The sequence below is a fragment of the Caloenas nicobarica genome, chromosome 13 (assembly GCF_036013445.1).
Source record: "Caloenas nicobarica isolate bCalNic1 chromosome 13, bCalNic1.hap1, whole genome shotgun sequence".
Classification (NCBI taxonomy): Eukaryota; Metazoa; Chordata; class Aves; order Columbiformes; family Columbidae; genus Caloenas; species Caloenas nicobarica.
In genome coordinates this window covers 18,145,928-18,167,037 of record NC_088257.1, presented here as the reverse complement: position 1 = coordinate 18,167,037, position 21,110 = coordinate 18,145,928, and the positions used below count along the sequence as shown (strand labels likewise).

General features: G+C 43.1%; 2 protein-coding genes across 4 annotated transcripts in view; both read right to left on the bottom strand.

Annotated features, from left to right (window-relative positions):
- The window catches only part of LOC135994129 (protocadherin alpha-C2-like), a 125,482-nt gene that overhangs the window by 38,308 nt on the left and 66,064 nt on the right, over positions 1 to 21,110 (bottom strand). Inside the window, exon 1 of one of the 3 annotated variants that reach the window (XM_065644438.1) lies at positions 7,820 to 10,336. The exons of the other annotated variants lie outside the window; for them this stretch is intronic. Coding sequence (XP_065500510.1) covers positions 7,820 to 10,336 — 2,517 coding nt within the window. Of the gene's footprint in view, positions 1 to 7,819; positions 10,337 to 21,110 lie in introns of those variants that run through there. 3 annotated transcript variants of the gene reach the window in all.
- PCDHAC1 (protocadherin alpha subfamily C, 1) overlaps positions 10,398 to 21,110 on the bottom strand; it is a 32,487-nt gene continuing 21,774 nt past the window's right edge. Inside the window, exons 2-5 of the mRNA XM_065644367.1 lie at positions 11,678 to 11,712; positions 11,124 to 11,225; positions 10,732 to 10,865; positions 10,398 to 10,588 (exon numbers count right to left, since the gene is read on the bottom strand). Coding sequence (XP_065500439.1) covers positions 10,398 to 10,588; positions 10,732 to 10,865; positions 11,124 to 11,225; positions 11,678 to 11,712 — 462 coding nt within the window. The remainder of the gene's footprint in view (positions 10,589 to 10,731; positions 10,866 to 11,123; positions 11,226 to 11,677; positions 11,713 to 21,110) is intronic.

Below are 21,110 nucleotides of genomic sequence, written 5' to 3'. Positions count from 1 at the left end.
ATAATATCAAGAGCTACTACATTCCCCATACTCTTGAGAGGGCAGAAGAGGTGGAAGGAGAAAATAGCCAGCAATACCCTTTGACCAACAAACCTCAGCATATGCTGACTTGCTGCAGAGTGTCTTGGTAAATGAAGAAATAATTAAGAAATCCTCTGTTGATAAAAATTGCTCCAGAAAACCTCTTTTGTATTCTCAGGGGACCATGACAATAATTTTCAACTACAGCCAATGAATGCAAGCTCAGGTCCTTTAAAATTAAGCCCTAAGCACATAACAAGGTTATTTCTCAGGATTCTCAAGACATTATTTTGTATGTGATATCACAGCCAGTGCTTAACTTCAGGGACCTGAATTTAAAGAGAGAATTTATGTCCAGAAATATGATGGACTACGATCATTCCTGGTCTGCCTTACACCATGCCAGACACACAAATAATATATGACAGTAATGGTTTAATTCTCTTCAAGCTATTGGAGACAGATCAGAAGTGAATTTTGTCCCATTACTTGAAAGAGAAGAAGAAAGTGTTGAATCCTCTGAATTATTTACAGCCAACTCTGTCTTTCCTCTTGAGGTTTGGGGTATGCTTTTCCCTGGATCAATAGGGTTTATTCAAACAAAAATGGAGCAATTAAAACTTATACCATCCCTCTATCACCAATATTTCTCAGGTTCAGCATCACTCAAGAGTGAGATGCACTTGGATGATGTGCGTTCTACTATTCTTTATGGTCTGAGTTACACAAAAGAGAGGGGGCTTCTATTTGCAACCACACATTAAACATCTGTGCTGGCAATTTCCTTCCCATTTAGCCCCCAGTTCTCTGGCACGCTCAGGTTCTGCTGAGTTTAGCAGAAAGTGGTTTGACAAGGAGCCCATTATGCATGGCTCCAGTGTTTTCTGATTTATTCCATTTTGGCCCCAGTCCCAGGGATGTCAAAGCAACTCTAAAGTCCACCATGTAGTAATAGTCAATGAAACAGGATAGAAAATAACACGCACTGATCAGATCCTCTCCTGAGTTTGCCTTTCTTGATGCACAAAGGGTGTTGACACCAGAAGATTTTGCTTTTCCTCTGCTGGGGATTTTCCTATAACAAGGGAATCTACAGGCTGGGAGTGGGGCGAAGGTCCCTTTGCTCTTTTTTGCAATTTGAGAGGTGCAGGCTACTAATTTGTACAGGCTTATGGACAGTGTGAGGAGGAATCTTACCACAGACCCAGGCAAAACACAGATGAAGTGAGATTACATCAAAGAGCTGGAAAAGTCTGACACGAGCTGGGTAGGAGCGAGAAAAGAGGAAAACAGCCACTTGTTTACAGTATATATATTTTTGGTTTTCAGCTGAGAGCTTTCCAGCTCTTGGCTAGAAAACAAAAATCTATGTTCTGTTGCAGTGGAAACTTCAAGATATCAGATCATAAACAGGTGATGACAGCAGGAGAAACTCATCAGGTAGAAATTCATCATTCATTCATTCTGCATGCACAGACCAACATTCAGCATGTCAATATAACAGAAAAAGCAGTAATTAGGAGGTTGAGGTATTTTCAAAGGTTACTACCCAGAAGCCATGGCATCTCGTGGCTACTCCCAAACAGTTCTCTATTTGCTACTACTCTTTAGGCAGGGCTATACTTATGCTCTCAGAGGAGCAAAAGAAGGAAGAAGGAGACAGAATCAGAAAAATATACTCTGGAGATGGACAAATCTGTTGTCACAGTTGACTTTCAGACCTTCCAGGGGCTGTTTTTTGCTTTCAACTGCAAAGTTCAATGCCTGGGACTTCTCTACTTTTTGAAATCTTTACAGGAAGAACGGGAGGAGGATGCAGCTGGGCAGCAGCCTGTCTTTGTCTGAACCTATTCTCACCCAGCTTCACTGTGCGCACTGCTTGACTGGGAACTTTCAGACCTCAGCAAGAGACGCATGTTTGTCCCACACTTGTGTTATCACAGGTCAATGTCCTGTAACTAGCAATATTAGTGACATTCCAATTTTGTCGGTATAATCAGCTTCTCCTTCTGTTCTGCTACAGACTTAAAGATCCTCTAGTCGTATGAGAAGAGTTGTTTCAATACACCTTTAAATGAGATTGGGCAATTAGGAGCAAGAAAAGCAAAAAAAGCATGACCGATAGTAGAAGTGACAATCCAGTAGAAGAAGCAAACCTGTTCAGTAATATCTTTCCCCAGTTCAGATGCAGCAGTATTGCTGCTTATAGATCCATCAGGCATTCGCAGTCTGCATGCTTGGGTTGGCTTACGTCTCTGGCTATGAAGAGCCCACTTTACCAGACCACCCACTGAAACCTGCCACATTGGCATGTGCCATCCCATGGCACACAGGCACTGGGTCATGACACGATATGGCCCATTTCAAAGTACAGCAGTGTCTTCAGCACAGTCCCAGGGGACAGGAGGCTGCACAGGAGCTGCCAGCTGGCTTCTCTGCAAAGCCCTGTCACAGGCTTTGCTGTGAGAAGTGTCGCTGTGTCATAAATCACCACCACCAGGAGAGGGTACAGCTGGCCAGGACGCACGGGTACAGAGAAGAAGCACAAAGAGGAACACAGACTCTGAAGTGGTCCAGACACTTCCCACTTGTACATCCCCATAATTTCACTATGTCACACAATGCTGACAAAGGTAATATTGTTCCTTCTACCTCTCCAGTTCCCAACTCATTCCAAGACCCTGTTTATCACATGCCAGCCCATTTTACTAACTTTAAAGTAATCTTAGCTCGCCATTTTCCTCAGAGATTTTTGGAGGCCATGTCTCAAGTCCAGTGGTCCTGTTCTTACCACTCATCAGTGGAGGTGAGGGAAATCACACAATCCAGCACAGAAGAAATCAACTTTTCCCCATCTCTCCCATCACCTGTTTTTTCTGATTTAGTAACAGTACACAATGTCATAATTGTGAGATGAGGCAAAATCTGCCCAGAGGCCTGTAGAAGTGGTTGTCACTGCACCAGGTGAACACCTCATGCCAACAGTCTGCTCCTGCTTGTTCTTCCAGGCACCAGGGTTACATTCTGCCAATCACATAACCACAAGCATTAACATGACTGGACATAAACAACCAACCCTACTTGAAAGTCTAATAAACAAAGCGAATGTATGATATAAAATGGAGCCACCTTAGTAACAAATAAGCTCATGAGAAGTTTGACACGGTTGTTCTCAAATTGCACAGCATGGGTTAATTTAAGAATAATTTCATTGGTTCATGAAGAATAAATTTAATTGAAAATACATTGTTACAAACATTTTGCCAGTCCTCTTTTTTAGCTAATACTTTAACACAGCAAGGATTTGTCCCTGGGATAGAAGGAATTTCTAGAATTTTTTAACATTGTCTTGATCCCATATTCATGAAAATCAATGCAAAGCATTGGCTTCAGTAGGTGTTAGAAGAGGGCCTGCTTGAGGTAGAAAAGTGTGAGTTAAACATTTACAGTTACCAGATGACGAGATTGCTAAAAGCATCCCACTCCATTCCTATTTCCACAGAAATGCACGACAGAATGGCATAAGGTATATTTATCAAATGTATCTGCTTTGAAGCAATAATAAAAGGCCTTTTAGAAGCCCTGACCACATACAGCTCTGCTTATTTTCCTGTGAGGCAATGCTGACAGATGTGGGGAAACAGAAGCTTCTATTCCTGATTTCCTTCTGTAAATATTTAGAATTAATTTGATGTGGAGAACAAACTATTTATAGATTGCACATGTGTTTACCATACAAGAAATCAGAATGGAAACTGGCAAAGGGTGTAATTCAGTAGCCCAAAGATTTTCTTCCTGGCAGTGTTCATTTGCATTCCTAACTCTAAGAAAATTAAGGTGAAGAAAACAGGCAAGTGCATCTGTGAAGCGTATGTAATGAGTTCCAAGAGAAGGAAAACTCCTCTGCTTAATATTGGATGTAAACATCTGCTGGCACAGCAATAAGCGTCAACCCAAGAGCCTGAGTGCCCTGAGGCAGAGAGCACTCTCCCTGCTTAGCAGGACAGGTTCAGATACTGCCACTAAACAAAAGAAAAGAACAAACATTTATAGCTAACCTTTACAATGTCAGTGGGGCTGGAGCATTTCTTAAAGGCTTAAGCTCTTGAACTGAGATTGTAAGATATTCCACCATTAATACCTTTAAAGCCTCTGTGAGAAATCTCTTTGAAAGACTGCTCCAGACAATGCTGTGCGTTTACTAGATTTAGACGCTTCAAAACACACTTGCGTTTTAAAGCAGCATCAAGACGTGTCCAACTCAAGTCTTGTTCTTTTTTTTCCCGTGTTTAGCAAGCTGGTTTTGAAGTATGAAGTACAGAGGAAGAGCCAGAAGCACAGTGAACAGCCGTAAAACTCCAATGAACCCCTGTGTCTTACCACCACTAATGTGCAACTTTTGTTCTTTCTGAAAAGTGTGCACAGAGCACCATGCAAATCTATTTATGAACATTGCATGGAACACCACATTTTGTCAGCCACGTGTGTCACCACACAAAAAATGGTACAAGGAAATGTATAATCAGAAGAGCTGATATCTAGTTCTATCAAGTATCCAGACTGCCCACTCATCATTAGGAATGTACCAGGCTGCCTCCTGGGGCAGAAAACTCCAGTTAAAACATATGTTGGTTTGATTGTTATTCCCTGCACTGAAGGCAAAAGGTTGTCGTGAGATGCAAGACATCCTGAACGAGCTTAACCGCACAGAAAGTGAAGAACAAGACAGGAGAGATGAAAAGACAAACCAAGGACCAGACACTACTCAGACTCACTCAGCATCTTCACAGGCACATGAGGAAAGGGCCTCCAGACCAAAGCACTGAAATGTTTCCTGAAGATGATGGAACATTACTGCAGCAGTGCAGCAGTAACAAAATCACATCTTCATGCCCCCTTCAAGCCATGTGCACCCAGCTCCCGAAAGGCAGGAATCCAGGCTGCCCACAACCGCACACAGAGCTGGCAACGAAGCCACAGTATTTTGCAGTCTCTATATTTTGCACACACCGCCTGCCTGGTCACTGCAGTTCTCTAGCTGATGAGAGCATGATACCCGTCGACCCCATGTTCTGATCCCTATCACCAGGCTCCTGACTGCAATAACTGTTTCCAAGGTTTTCCATGCAGCTGCGTCAGTGTGTTTCTTCTTTTACAAAACACCCTTAGTTTGAGATATTCTTATAAAGGACTGTACAGGCAAGGAGTGTGAATGCAGAAGCACAAGCTGTCTTGCAGAAACAAGCTCTCATTCCACCACCACAATGCCAGCAGTATGAGTCAGAATAGCCGCACAGGAATCAGCACTTCAACAGAAGAATTCCCTACCTAGCCTTAATACACCGGGTTTTCTCTTCCACTGCATCCTTCTAATGACTCAGTGAAGTCAGTCACAACTTACTGTAAAGAAATTATTAACACCTTTGACCTTACTAGTAAATACAAAGAAGACCAAGATCTTATTGCATCGAGTGTTGCTGAGATTAATCCCAAATAACTTTGAAGTATTTTGAAGTATTTTTCCTCTCACTGTATTAACATTTGCAAAATATTCACCTCCATGAAACCCTATGTGTGATACATATGTGTAGAGAGCCCATTCATCTGGTCCCATCCTCATCACTGAACAACTAATGCTAATAGAGCCAGAAGATCAATTCCCAAAAACTGAAAAAAAAAGAGACCCGTTCACATTTTCCAAAAGCAACAATCACATCAGAGATCAGCTTCCTAAAACAATGCAAGGACAATGATACCTGTTGCTATGCTTCACAAGTGAAGGCGTGGGCTTTTAAAGACTGCCTAAAAGTTCACTTTAACTAAAAAGAGAAGCACAGTTCTCTGAAGATCTAGTAACACAAAAATCATTATCCTTAAAAAGTAGAATCTGGTGTTGCTAAGCAATAGATAGCTTTTTTTGGTGCATATGCCGAGCTTGAAACAAGGGAAAGACAGGATTTTATAGTATGTAATTAGCTAGAAACTACTAATTAGTGAATGCCATTACATTCACCCATTTTCTCATGTACACCTGGCACTGACACATTTTCATAGTATGTACAACCACAGGGCAGTTTAAGAAGCAGAGACCTAAGAAAAAACGTTGTGATGAGTAAAACTTGTCAGAATTTCACTTCTGCTTATATCACACAGAACTATTTGAATAATTGATTACTCATTTGGATCATAACTCCACGCGGGCAGGCATTCATTACTTTGTTCCATGCTTTTGCACTCCAGGTTTGGGCTGGCTTTGCTGCCACTGCCTGATCTGCACTGATGTTCAAAACTTGCTAATTCATTGCATTCAGTGGAATGACTCCCTAAAATGGGATAGGAATCTGTCTGTTAAACTAGTTTCCTACCACTCTTGCATCCAAATTTAAGCCATTTTCAATTATTGCTCTTCTTTGTTTCCCCTGAAAAAAACAGATTTAAGGTGCATATTTCACTCTTTGATTCTTCAGCATACATGCTTATAGAATACATCTCAGGTTCCCTCCTATATCAAACACATTCCAGGCATTTTATTATACTCAGAAATATCTTAAGCTGTGTAGAAAAAACAAAAAATAATTCCCCACAACCTGCCACTGTGATTTATAGGAAAACACTGCATTAGTTTTAAATGGATTAGTTTTGAGTGGATGATCATTACTCCCTAGAAGGATTTTTATGGAAGACTTGCTAGTCCTTCAGATTTGTGCATCTTTGTGAACAGTTACAAAAGATGCAAATGTCTTAATATGTGAATAAGTATAAAGCAATAAAGAAACTAATTATATTTCTGCGGTAAGAATACACAAGTCAGGCTCCTTTCTATCCCACCACAGTTACTCCCCCAACTTCGACACATCTGGAGTCACAGCACACATTAATGTACAAACCAATCTATGTCTACCACAATTGCAGGGTAAAAACACGCAGTAATTGCAAAATTTTCCTTTTGTGAACCACAATTAGTGTCTCCTGTGAGTGCTTCCAAGTTTAGTTCTGATATATGTAGAAAGGAAACTGTACAGAGCAGGCAAACCACCCCCTCACTGCAGACTGCCTGGATGCTGGCATAAAGCAACCATTAATTCTTCACTGTGGGAAAATATTGAAAAGGTTAATACACTGATGGTCAAACCATAGGTATTAAACAATTTTCAATAGCAACCCAGCAGTTTAGAAGTTGTCACACTAACATAACAATGGTAACTTGCTGTAATTCTGTACAAAGATGTCACTGGATTGTCACCATCCAGAAAGCACAAAATGCAGCACAGAGTAGGACAAACATCAAAGGAGGGACTGCAGTTTTCAGACAATTGAAATACACCCATATTAGTAAGCAAAGCAAATTATTGCAATGATCTAAATTCAACAGCTTTGCCTAGGGTTGCAAACACCTATAACTGCCACAGAGTAATCTATTGATTTCCAGGCTAATCACTTTTTTTTTCTTGCAACGTTAGTTTTAGTGTTCCCTAGCACTCTGGCAGCAGGCAATTTTAGATCTGTAAGAGAAAAGAGAAAGAGGCACCACTCTGTACAGCATATGTTGCAAAAATTAAGTGAATCTCAACCAACAGATGCATATACTGAACTTACCAAATGGACCCTGAAAGTCCCAGTATTTACCTAGAAACAAAATGCATCGCAGAGATTAGAATTTGTTAGAACCATGTTTGGCAGCTGTCTGTCATCGGGCCCAATAGGGAATAGGCTTAATCTGAATTTTCCAGCCTGAACCTCTGCTTAAGTATAGATTTGATCAGAGCACCCTGCTGACCATTTATCACTGTAGCCTCACCTCATTAGGAGTAATGGAGTCATTTTTAAGTATGATCAGGTTTTGTGCACTCTGCCCACTCTGTCCTGTCAGATGCCTCTCAGTCACCACTGCAGAGGGACCAGTAGTTCCTGTTGGGCCACAGGTATTGTAAAACATAAAAGTGTCACTTCCCGATCCCGCAGTGAGGCATGCCTTATAGCAGTAGGTCTTGGTGAGAGACCCGTTGCCCCTCACTTCAATGAAATGGGGTTGGACTTTTAACCCCTGGGGCAACCTAGCATCGATGTTGTTGTTGGCCTGCTTGTACAAGTCAGCAGGGCACCGTTCTCTGACCCCACAGAACCCTGCACAACAGGAGTCTCCGTACAGACTGTATCTGTAGCACTTGATAACGGTAAGCCCAATGATTGTGAAAAGGAAAACAAAGGAGATGGCGCTCAAAGCGATGATGAGATAAAGAGTGATCTCTGAGTAATTGGTTGGACTTTTAAAGTGCCTTCTTGTATCAGGGATGATTTTGGAAACTCTGTCCACCACAGCAACAGTGATGGCTACTGATGAGGACATTGGTGGCTCTCCATTGTCTCTCACCTCCACCGTCAGGTTGAAAGTAGGTGTGCTGTCCTCCCCCAGTTTGCGAGTAGTCCTAATCTCCCCAGTATGGAGCTCTATCCTGAACAAACCTGGATCTGAAGTTTGCACCAGGTGGAAGAACAACCAGGCATTTTGTCCTGAATCCCCATCAATGGCTATAATTTTGGTTACCAAATATCCAGCATATGCCGAGCGTGGGATCATCTCCAGGGCTGCTGAAGTGTTGGTTGAGGTAGGATACAGAATCTGTGGGGCATGGTCATTCTCGTCCACCACATAGATGTGGACAGTGACAGTGCTGCTCAGTGGTGGGGTCCCAGCATCCTGAGCCTGGACAACCACCTGGAACTCCCGCAGTGTCTCATAGTCAAAGGATCTAACAGCATACATGTTGCCACTATCAGATTTAATAGAGACATAGGAGGTGACAGGTAGCCCTTCAATCTCCCCATCTAGCAGAGAATAGGATACGTAGGCATTTTCGGCGACATCTGGGTCAGTGGCTTTGATAGTGCACATCAAGGCTCCAAGGGGGTTGTTCTCTGTGATGTAAACTGAGTACACAGGTTCCTCAAACTGTGGAGGATTGTCATTGATGTCAGAGATCTCCACGTGGATCACCTTCTGGGAGGAGAGAGGGGGGCTCCCAGAGTCGGTAGCTGTAACTGTGATGTTGTAGGCTGCTGCTTTCTCATGGTCCAGTTTGCCCTGGGTGATCAAGGTGTAGGAGTTCTTGAAAGAATTGAGTGTGAAGGGGAGGCCAGGGGGAATACGCAGGCTCACCTGCTTATTTAGCCCTGAGTCCTGATCAGTGACACTCATCAGGGCCACCACAGTTCCTGCCTTTGCATCCTCTGGCACTGGGCTGTACAGGGAGGTCAGGACCACCTCAGGAACATTATCATTGGCATCCACAATGTTGACCAGAACCTTGCAGTGCCCAGCCATAGAAACAGGGCCCTGATCAGTGGCTTGCACATAGATCTCATAGGAGGATGCCTCTTCATAGTCCAAGGTACCATTAACCCGCACCTCCCCTGAATGTGGGTCCACACTAAAGAGCTGCCTCACCTTCTGTGGGGTGTAGCTGCCAAAGGAATAGATCACATCCCCGTTGGAGCCCTCATCGGGGTCTGAGGCATTGAGTTTGACCACTAGTGTGCCAGGCAGGGCATTCTCCAGAAGGCTCACAGTGTAGGTGGAGCGGTCAAAGGCAGGTGGGTTGTCATTGGTATCCACAACTCGCACAGAGATCTGGGCCGTACCAGACTTAGGGGGGTCCCCGCCATCCACAGCAGTGAGCACCAGCTGCTGCAGGGCACTCTGCTCCCGGTCCAGTGGTTGCTGCAGCACCAGCTCCAGGAGCTTGCTGCCACTCTGGAAGCCTTTAAGGTCCAGGACAAAGTGGTGGTTGGGGCTGAGCTGGTAGCCCTGCACAGAGTTGGTGCCCACATCAGGGTCCTGGGCACTCTCAATGTGGAAGCGGGCGCCGGGCACAGCAGACTCACTGATCTCCAGCCGGTAATCCTGGCGGGGGAAGCGTGGTGCATTGTCATTGATGTCCAGAACCTCCACCTCCACGTTGTGCACCTCGATGGGCTGCTCGATGACCAACTCCAGGCTGAGGAAGCAGGCAGGGCTCAGCTCACAGAGCGCCTCACGGTCCATGCGCTCCCGCACCAGCAGCACCCCTCGGCCCAGCTCCAGCTCCAGGTACTGCCGGCCGCTGCCCGAGGTCAGCCGCGCTCCCCTCGCCGCCAGTCGCCGCGGATCCACGCCCAGGTCGCTCGCCACGCTGCCCACAAAGGCACCGTGCGGCAGCTCCTCCCGCACCGAGTAGCGGAGCGGCCCGCCCGCCGCCCGCCCGGTGCACAGTCCCAGCAGCAGCAGCAGGCCCAGCACCACCGCCCCGCCGCGGCTCCGCCGAGCAGCCGCCGCCATGGCCGGCGGGGGTGGGGAGCTGCCGGAGCCCGGAGCCGCCTCGCCCGGCCCTGGCCCGGCCTCACTCCCCGCCGCCGCCCGGCTGCCTCATGCAAGCGGCGAGCAGCAGCAGCCGGCTGCCTCCGGCCCCGCCGCCGTCCGGTCCATGCTCGCCGGCTGCCCGAGACGGCGACTCCGGGGAGGAGGAAGAAGAAGAAGGAGGAAGGAGGAGGGACCGGGACTCGCTGGATCCGCTTTCTCCTGCTCCAGCTGCTGCGCGGGAGGAGGCGGGGGAGGACGCTAAGCCGCGGCTGGCTCCGGTTCAGCACCTGGGCAGCGAACAGCGACACGGCTGCCGGCGGGAGCCTCCCCCGCGCCCGCTGCCTGCCCGAGCCCGCTGCCTGCCCCGGCCTCACCCACGTGTTGCCGCCCCTCGCTGAGCCGGGCCCCTCGCTCCCGATGGCCGCGGGCTCTCGCCCCCGAGCCGGGAGGGGTGCGGCTCCCGCGCCGCCACCGCCCCTCGGTCTCCGCCCCGGCTTCGCTGCTGAAGCTTCGGGGGTGCGGGGAGGAGCGGGGCGGGGGAAGGGCTGCAAAACGCCAGCACTTCTGGACCTGCTGCTGCAGTGCTAAAGTACATCCGCCTGGAAGGGTTAAATCAGCGCAGGGCTCCGAAAAAAAATGGGCTTCCAGCCAGGTCTGGTGCCGTCCGTGCGTTGCTGCAGTGTGGTTGACGACCTCTTTCTTGGAGACCTGCCCCTCTGCTCCTTTGGAGATTCATCCTTGCTGCAGCACCGTCCCTCTGCCCAACCTCTGCCGGCCCCCCCGCTCCGCTTCCACTCTCCATCTACTCGGCTCCCTCTCGCCCTTGCTGCAGCCACCGTGCCCCGACAGCAGCTGGGCTGGTAGAATTCTGCAAGTCACACCCACGAGTTATGAGCATTTAAGGTGGGCTTCAGTTTCTCATCCCATGCAATAGACAGGCTCAAGGTGATCAAGTGCAGCTGGAGAGAAAAAGGAGAAATGCAACATGATCCATTTTCTAGTTACAGTTTTTTTCCTCCTCTACCCTTGTGATGGAGGACTGACAAAAAACAGGGCCAGAAAATTGAGCAAACTCAGCAGTGGGGCTAAGGGTGCTGCAGCTGCAACGAGTTTTACCCCAGCGCCACAAATCCCATCAAAGACAATAAACTTAAGCATTCATTCATTCATACAACATCTAAGTCACTAAGTTGACATACCAATTGAGACAAACCAGAGGACATAGTCCTCTAGGGGTGCAACTATGTTGCTCCTACTATGCAGTGCAGAAACTGCTTCTCTGCTAGTATTTCTCTCCCTGTTCTTTTTTTCCTTGCTTACCCAATGAAGTCTTTTGGAATGTCCACTGAATCTCTCTGGATTGGGCTGGGAGGGGGTGAACCCAGCATTCAGCTAAAACCTCTTTCATTGCCCTTTGTGGGACTAGGCACCCTTCACCATGTGGGATGAGTTTTGAGAGCACAACCTTACACTATAAATCTCAACAGTTTTACTGTAATGTACCTGATGCACAAACCCCAGAGAACAATCTCCCCAATTTTGACTGCTAAGAACCATTACCAGTCTATGGGCTTTTATCAGTGGCCACCATTATCAGAAAAGACAACACTAAGAGCAGGATCACCACATTTATGTTTCGACTGATGGGTTCATTTACTTCTCAGCCGATTTTTGTGGCCCAAATGTTTGTCCTCAGATTCATTCTAATGCGCCCAGTACCCCACTGTCTGCAAATATTGCTGCGGAACCGCCCAACACTGCTTATCTTTCTAAGCAGGATAAATGTAGGTATGTGCAGACCAAGTAGGGCAGATAGAGATGCCAAGTGCCTAGAACATATGGAAATGTGCCCATTTCATCCAGTTGTCTAAACAGGAGCCAAACACTTAAAAGAAAAATCAGCTTCAAATCTTTGGCTAGCTATCCACCTTTGAGATCACAACATTCACAGATACAGAGCAAAATGCCTTGACAGCCTCAAAAAAACCGCAACACCAATGCCCTGCTAAAGCTATTTTAAAAAAAGCTTTAGCAGCACTACTATACATGGATTATGCAGCAGTGAGTCAAAATAACTTGCAGTCATCCTATAAAACAGAAGTCCAAAGGGCCACACTTTCAGTTTTCCAGACAATTAAATAGTAGTTTCATCCAGACAGACCACAGATCATCTCTGCCCCACACCTCCCATGTGTACAGCCATGAAGTCCTCTAACAACCATACAGCACACCAATACAAGCTGCAAAACCACAGCAACACTGGCAACAGCTAAGGCCCTGCCTTAAAGACCATGTTCATAGAATCATAGAATCATTTTGGTTGGAAGACATCCTTAAGATCATCAAGTCCAACCATAACCTAACTCTGGCACTAAACCATGTCCCTAATGTTGGTACAGACTCTCCTGGAAATGAACAATGTGCATGCTAAGAGGTGATGGGAAAACAAAACTCATCTCCGTAGGCAGTGCCTTTCTGGCCACAAGTTGATTTTACTTAGAGTGTGTGAATGAATCACACCTATCACACATCCAGGGGTTTTAATACCAGCAAGGAATCTTTCACGCTGTTCCTAGACCCCACTAAGCTACTTGTGACAGACATACAGGTTCTGCTCTAGCACATTCCAGATGGGTCTCGCAGCACAGAAAAGCTGACGAACACACAAATGCCATCTCACCTCACTATTCACACACTACACAAGTTCATCTTTCCTCATGTCCTATCTGTGGACAGCTGAGATGGTGCACGACCAAAGTTTTGCAAAGCACCACAGAATTTAAAACCAAACAGAGATAACAAACACACACACACTTAACGGAGCCATGCTACAACATATTCCATAATATTTTCATTCCCACTAAACATGTTTCTAAACCTCAGGCTCTTCAAAATTCTTTCTGCTAATTTCAGAATTGTAAGTCCTAAGATTGTCTGGCTTCTTGCCTTTTTATAAGTTTTATAGCACAAATAAAATAGGTACTCTGATTTTCATTTTACAAAGTAATACTATAGCTTGGCTTATATACAGTAACACTGTACAAATGTAAGTCTTTCTCAAAATATGAGCTTTATACAGTTTATGCTGATTACATAGTTTATACATGATATACTGAAACTTGTTCCATCTGATTAAATGTTCCCCAATTCCCTTTAAATCCATATAAAAATTAATCAATGGCCACAATAATTTAGTTATTTCCATCAGCTTCAGTGGTAATGCTGAGTCAGTCCTGCAGGCCTCAACTTTTAATTCAGGAAAAACTTCCATTGAGAAAACACTTCAGGATCTAGTCAGTAGTAATATTGATTTTTGTAATGAAAGGCAAAAGCTGAAACACAGAAAAAACATAATTTCAGTTTCAATTGAATTGAGGCTTAGGGGCTTTCTAGTTTTCTTTTTCCCAAAGTTTTGCTTTCCAGTAATTTCTTGAAATTTCATCTAAGCATCAAATTTTGAAACACCTTCAAAGCTCACTAAACATAAATGTACCCAGCGGGTTCAGATCAATGCACATGAGCAAGAACATCAGAATCCATCCCTGCAGTAAAAACAGCTGATAAAACATACCAGGCCCAAATATCCATTTGCTGATAAACCTCATAACCCCTGAAGTGATTGGTTATTGCCTGCATGCGGGATCTCTATACCCAGGCCTTTTGGGCTTTGCTGACACACAAAAATTGCACCACTTTAATTAGTCTGGTTAAATTAAATGGTACATGTCCTTTAATATGAGTACAAACATACAGACATAGCAAAGAATACACTGATTTTATCAAGTCCTGTAGAAGAAAATTAAGTATATATCAGCATAGTAATAAATTGACATGTATCTATGCTAGCGGTTTTAGTAATATAACTATTTTAGCCATATAAGTCCTCACATTCCTGTGAAAGCCTTCCTTGAAACAGTTCTACATAGAGATATCCTTGAATTAGTAACAGTGTAATGCAGTGCCACAGAAATCTTTCTGTAGGTATTTCTCTCAGGAATGATACAATTTTACATGGATACAATTCTGTAAGTATTTAGGGGCTTGAAAAGTTCATCCATTTCAAATCACACCTGTACAAGGAATGTTTTCATATAACATTGTAACTAGAATCACCTCAATTTGCTTGAATAGCAATAAATCTGTGTTCACTTTGCTTCACTGCAAAACACCATACACAGTCTTTCCTCTGGCTGTTTTGGAGTCTTACACAGCAAAAGGAGAAAGACATATTAGAAAACAGGAAAGTGTAAAAATACAACATGTTAACTGAAGAACTCCAAAGTATTTTGACATCTGAAAAGAAATTTTGCTTCTTTGTAAATAATTTCACCATCAGTAAATGACATCCCTGAAACATGATATCCAGCAACTCAATATCATGATGCAGGTCCTTTCTGAAATGGTAGGCAGTCACCAGCTCCATGGATCAGGCTCTTGATTTTTGCATGTAATCTTGTTAGGATGTAGGTTTTTAGCAATCATGAGATTATTAGCAAACCATATAAATGCTCACACAATTTCTGCCAAGTGGTAAAACAGCATGCAAAAAAATATGGAGACAAGTCTAGAGAATCCATATAGTCCAGCCACTAGCACGCAGGTAAGCTGTGTCATTCTCTATAAAAACCTAGATTTTTCTCTATGTGCCTGCTTGCTTGTGGTGCCTACAATTTGTCTGCCTCACTTAGAATTAAATCAAGTCAAGAGGAAAGGAACAGCCATCAGTCACAAGCCAGACTACATCAACCACAGTGGAAAACAATACCCGTAAACTCTAAGGCAATGATTCAAATTTGTGGAGTTTCGTATATACAGTATTTTTCCAGTGACATGGTGGGACTGTAGCACCATCTTCTAGCCCACAGGTACTCTTGAGATCTATGGAAAAAAAAAAAATCTTGATAATTTCAAGGGATGCTGACACTATCTTCTTCAGTCCAGCCCCATCTTTCTTGGGATTCCTGCATTCTTCTGCATCCTACTTCCTTTAGTCATGCCCATTCCCCTTGTCTTCTCTGAAGGAGAATATCTACAGGATTGTTTCTGGTCTCTTCCCACATCTCAAGTACTATCTGATCAGGAAGATACTACCCAGAGACGATAAAGCAATGTAGCGGTGGGAGTAAAATGGGTTCATACCCTACAGTGGCTGACAAGCCTCCATCAGTCTTGATTTAGCAATCTGAGCTCAGAGATCCCCAAATATGAGAGCGCAGGTTCTGTAGGCACAACAGAGCCACCAAGCAACCCCTTACACAGAGCTCTGCCGGTGAACCAGATCTCTTTCAGCACATGGTCTGCATTTTTTCTATGGGAGTTTCTGGAGAGATGGGATTCTCCCTCTTCCCAAAAATACTGCAAAATGCCTTCCTGAGGTAATGTAAACTTCTTGTTTCTACACCGAACTTCTTTGCTCCTATGTTCAGTCATCTTCCATACTTGAATTACTTGTTGACAAGTCATCTTTTCACATGCCACTTGCTTCTCTCTTGTTTGAAATGAGAAGTATGGTGCCAAATTGCTCAGCTGGATTGGCTCTACTCTGACATATCTTTCCCTAAATCAATTTTTTCACATTGTATGAATCTAACTGGTAAGAATTTTATTTTGTATCACAAACATCTGAAGCCAGATTATGTAAATCATTGCTGTTATGGGAACCCAGGCTGCTAAACAGCCAGAAAAAATCCTGTTTGTATTTAGGCCACAATTTCTTTGCAGTAGTATACTTGCTGTCATTCTAGAAAGTAGCATGGAAAGAAAAAGAGGTGGTGGGCTGGGGTATGGAAAGGGATCTGTGTTGTAAACCTGAATTCAGACAAATCGCATCTAACAAAGATACATAGGAAATACATTTTGCTTCTCCTGGTCACCAGTGTACATTCAATTATTTCTCACTTCTGGTCTAAAATTTAAGGATGGATCTCTCTGACTCATTCTGTTTGTCTTCTGCGATATTTCTCTGATGACTCTAAAATCCTTTCAGTAAATTATTGACAATAACATCACATACTGTGCCATTCTAAATGGAAGGACATTAACAACTCGGACATTAATAAAATAACTTTCACCTTTCTGAAGTCACCACAAAGCCTGTAAGTGCTATTTCTACTGTGAAATGTTTTCTGGAAGGTTTTTATTGGCATGTTTTATTTTCAGAGCCACAGTCTGTCACTCTTCTACACAGGCTGTGATACTTCAGCTCAAGCCATCATCACTAAATATCCGCTCAGTGGACTGGTTGTGAGAGACACTCTAGTCAAACAAATCTCTTCCAGATGATTGTAACTGCATTTGTCTCCCTGGCTCTGGCTACTGCCTCACCCCGTGCTTCTCTTTGCATCACACACCCCTCTTTACAGTTTGAGAACTGGGACAAAGTTACAAGGCAGCTCTTGAAACCGTTCATGAATGTGTTGCCCAGAAACTGAAGTCTTAGTTTCGTTTTCTGCTTTAAGGAGTTCAAGCTTCTTTCCTCATCTCCCTACAAAGTGCCTTCACCATAAGCCACAGGATGTTCTCTGCCTTATTGAAACAAGGCAAAAACTTCTGCCATTTTAGATCAAAGAGAACAGCAATATAAGCATCATCCTGTATCCCAGTACCTGGGAAAGGAGGAGATGATAATAGAAACCTGGTTTTGCTCCAAGAAGTTTTATTAGCTTTATACTAAACCACCTTGGGATATAATTCACAGCAGAACCAGTTCTACTGTTGTATAGCTTTTGTGTTAGTTATTACATACACACTTGTGTTTGTCAGTGATGATGAACTACTTTCACAGCATGAGTTCTCCCATTTCATGCTCATAGCTCCAGATCCTGATGACACTGTGTCATAGGCAGTGCATAACCAGTATCATTACATCTACACTAGCACTTTATATTCTTTGTTATGTTTTTAATATTTTTAATACATAAATGTTGAGCTCTATGGGTTTAGGTAAATTTTATTAATGTCACTTTTTTCCTATCCTATCCTTTCCATGAAATTTAGTTATTAGTCAGATAGTCCTTGACCTAGCTTTTGTTGAGCCCCATTAATCCCCATACATGAAGCATTTCATACATGTTATTCTCATGTTCAGGCATATTTTGTTAACTCTACACCTCCTATGAGAAGATTTCAAATCTGAAGGGTCTATTTTCTATCTTTTTCTCTTGAAAGCCAGTCCTCCTGGAAGATTTTCTAACTTGTCCAACATCATGCATATATCTGCCAGTAAGCCATATTTCTGAGAAACAGGTAAGTTCCAGCACAAAGTGACTTCAAACACTGCTTTATTCTATTAAACAAGATTTTCTACTAGACTTGGATGGTCCTATCAGTCCAAGTCTCTGCTGATGACTCCTGAGCTCTCCTAACTGGACATCCAAGTTGGATGAACAGCTCTAAATCTGACAGTGTTGTCTTCCTGTTCACAGTCTGGCTCTTAAACCCATCCTTTCCTTCTTTGCTTGTCTATCTATTCTCCCTCTTCAATATTGGTTCCATGTGTTGGGGGTTGGTTTGGTTGGTTTTTGTTTTCCTGTTACTAGTCACGGCTTAACTTCAACTTTCTCTCTTTTATTTATACTATCTTCCCTTTTTTTTTCATTTTGGTTCCTATGCCTTTCTCCATCTTGTCTCTTTCCACCGAATATTCTCCTCTTCCCTTTCCATCTTCTACCTCTAGTTCATTCATTTATTTTCTACTCCATTTTCCATTAGTCCTCCTACCTCTTTTCTTTGTCTTAGGTCATCCACTCACTTCCTTTCTTTATGATGATATTTATTTCCCCTCAGTGTCCTAGGGCTTTTCTGTTTGTCCTTCTGGATATACAAGAAATTTACTGCATTCCAAAGTGATGCTGATAAGGGATGCTGATAAGGGATGCTGATGTCTCCTTTTCCCTTCATTTTTGTCTACACAACTCAGGTAAAGTAGGCAGCTAAGCACTCAACAGTGGCACAGAACCAATGGAAACAGAGACCTTGGTATAAAAATAGATAGTGAGAATCAAAAGTACAGGCAAGGAGTAATATGAGGAAGAGTCACCTTCTTCACTGCTGAAAAAGACTGATAGCATTTTCTTTAGAGCCTGTCAGTGCCTCTCTTTAATATGCAAAAGTTCAGGTTTTCATTATAAAAGACTATATAAGTACCCAAGTATTGTGTATTCGTTCTCTTGAAAACAGATACTGAGTTGCATCTGTCAACTTTATTTCTGCTCTCTGCTTACTCCTCAGTGTCTCTTAGAAGTTAACCACCTAAATCTGAAACTGCCTAGTTTGGATCTGAAACGGAGCTGCCAATTACGTAGGTTTGTGATCACACTGTTTCAATGATGACCTAAGTTTGCCTTTGAGCATGTCAGAAGTATTAACTGTCAATGCCCTAACTATGACCTGTACATCTTGTGCTACATCAGATTTTGCTTTTTGGAAGGTCAGTGCTTTCTCCTCCTTCATTTGCACTTTACTTTCTTGCTCTGTTGCTCACCTAATGACTTTTCCAGGTTTGTTGCATTGCCTAATAGCATCTCTGTGAATACTCTTAATCCGTGAAAGTACATCAAGTCAGAAAATTATAAATTCAAGACATAAAAAGCATATCTTCAGCTTTAATTTCAATGCTTAATTTATTGAGCCATGTATCTGGGCAATCATATTTAATTCAGATCCACAAAACTACACAAAAACACATTTTGAAGATCGCTTTTCCTTAAAAGAGTTGACCTGCTAACTTCCTAACAGGATTATCACTTGTACTGAATGGTTCAGTCATGCTTTTTTATTCAAAAGTTCTTCCACTGCAACTTTCTTTTACAAGCCTGCCTAATCCTTCCTTGACACACCTTCAGGTTTACTAAAACATTGTATATCTTCCACTACCTAAATTTAAAAAAAAAAAAAAAAAAAAAAAAAAAAGAGAGAGAGAGAGGCAAAAAAGCAGACTCATCTCTCTCACACCTGCTGCCACTCTTCTTCCTGATATTTTCAAAAATCATGAAACACAGCACCAGTTGAAGCATGACACTAGCCTACTGCACTGGGCTGCTAGTACCAAGTGCATTTTCTCAGCAAAGCAGACCTAGTCCCAATGTGACATCTTCAATGTGACATCTTCAATGTGACTTAAGTGTTTTGTGTTTATTCCCTCCACAGGAATATATTCCAATATACATTAAATGTACTGCCTGCAGTCACTCCAGACAGCCCAGACATGAGTGGAAGTCTAAGATGCATGAAGTGAAGATGGATGGACATGAACTATCCAATGGTTATAACTAAACAGTCTTCAGGTTGCTCTAAATTTCTTCCAGCAGCTGAGTCACAGTTCTGTCCTTATTTCTTCCCTGGCACGTCTCCACTCCAAAGCTACAAGGGAGGTTAAAACTGAGCTACAAGTGTCTGTTCCAGACCACCATGATATTCTTATAACTTGCTCCTGAAGCTAAATATATAATGCAGCACAGAAACTATGGACAGACTTTCTCAATCTAAAAATCAGACCCAAAATGCTACTGTACGGAGTTGTACAGAGCTGTCCTACATTTCAGCAATTTCTCAAATTAATAGAACAAACTATACTTAATCAGAATTAAAAATGTAGAGATGACTTTCCTTTACAAGGTTACATTTTAGGATTAACTGTTTAAGAGCTGTTTTCTTCATGTTGGAAAAAGTCAAGGTCAAATTTACCGGAAATTAAATCACTAGAGCCATGCTTTTTACAACTTAAAAGAGAGGCAGCTCAACCCCTCTACCTCTGGCTGCTGCACTGAGACAATTCCCATGCTTTCTCCAGCCAGAGGCTCAGTCACCATTCATTCCTTGCTGCAGAATGAATGAGCAACTAAAGCAACAGTAAAGGAAGAAATTTCACCCTGAGAACAAATGATGGAGGAAAATTTCCATCATTTTAGCACATGGCCAAATACCCAACAACTTTCTACTCCTACCAGCCTTGTGGTTGTGCTTTCTGCTGCAGGTCTTTGCCTACAGTTCTGATACATGTGCCGTGATCTGAACTACGCAGGTGGAAAATTAAAAACCTTCAACTATTTTAAAGAGCAGCTGAGAGCCATAAAAGAGGCCGGAGTGGATTAGAGCACAGGCTCCATAAAACAGAGTCTGTGAGGATGTTTTTTATGAGACCAGTGTGCTGCTCCACAGGAATGGCTGAGAAGGGAAAGTAGGGCAGGGAAGTATTTTTTTGTCTGCTAATTCTCAGCAGGCATTTCTGAGCTTAGAAGATTTTTACCTCAAATCCTATCTAAAAAAAAAAATTCCATCTGCCCAAACTGTCCTGTGCTTAGAATATTTTTAACCTTTAACCACATATACGATGGGCAAAATGTTAATACTGCAGATTCTGTTGAAATTATCTGACCTCAGGACAAGTCCCATTGATTTTCTTACTCAGCAGAACCAGGCACAGCATTTGACCCTGACTTACACTCTCTGCCAACGATTTTGGTTCATATTTGCATTTCTCTTCAGGGTCCTGGCACACAGTGGGATCCCACACCCTCCTTGCCCTCCAACTCTCTCCTACATAAACATGCAAAAGCTTGTTCTTTTTTTCTCTCTTCACTTGTAATCTATGTTCCAGTCATTTTATGCCTTTTACCTTAGTCATATTTTCGCTTTAATAAGGTTATCAGAACAGCAAAGAGAATTGGATTCCAACTGTGCACTTACAAGCAGTACCTGATAATGTGCCAAAAAGATTGTCTGACAATAATTCTATGCAAAAAAAAAGAAAAAC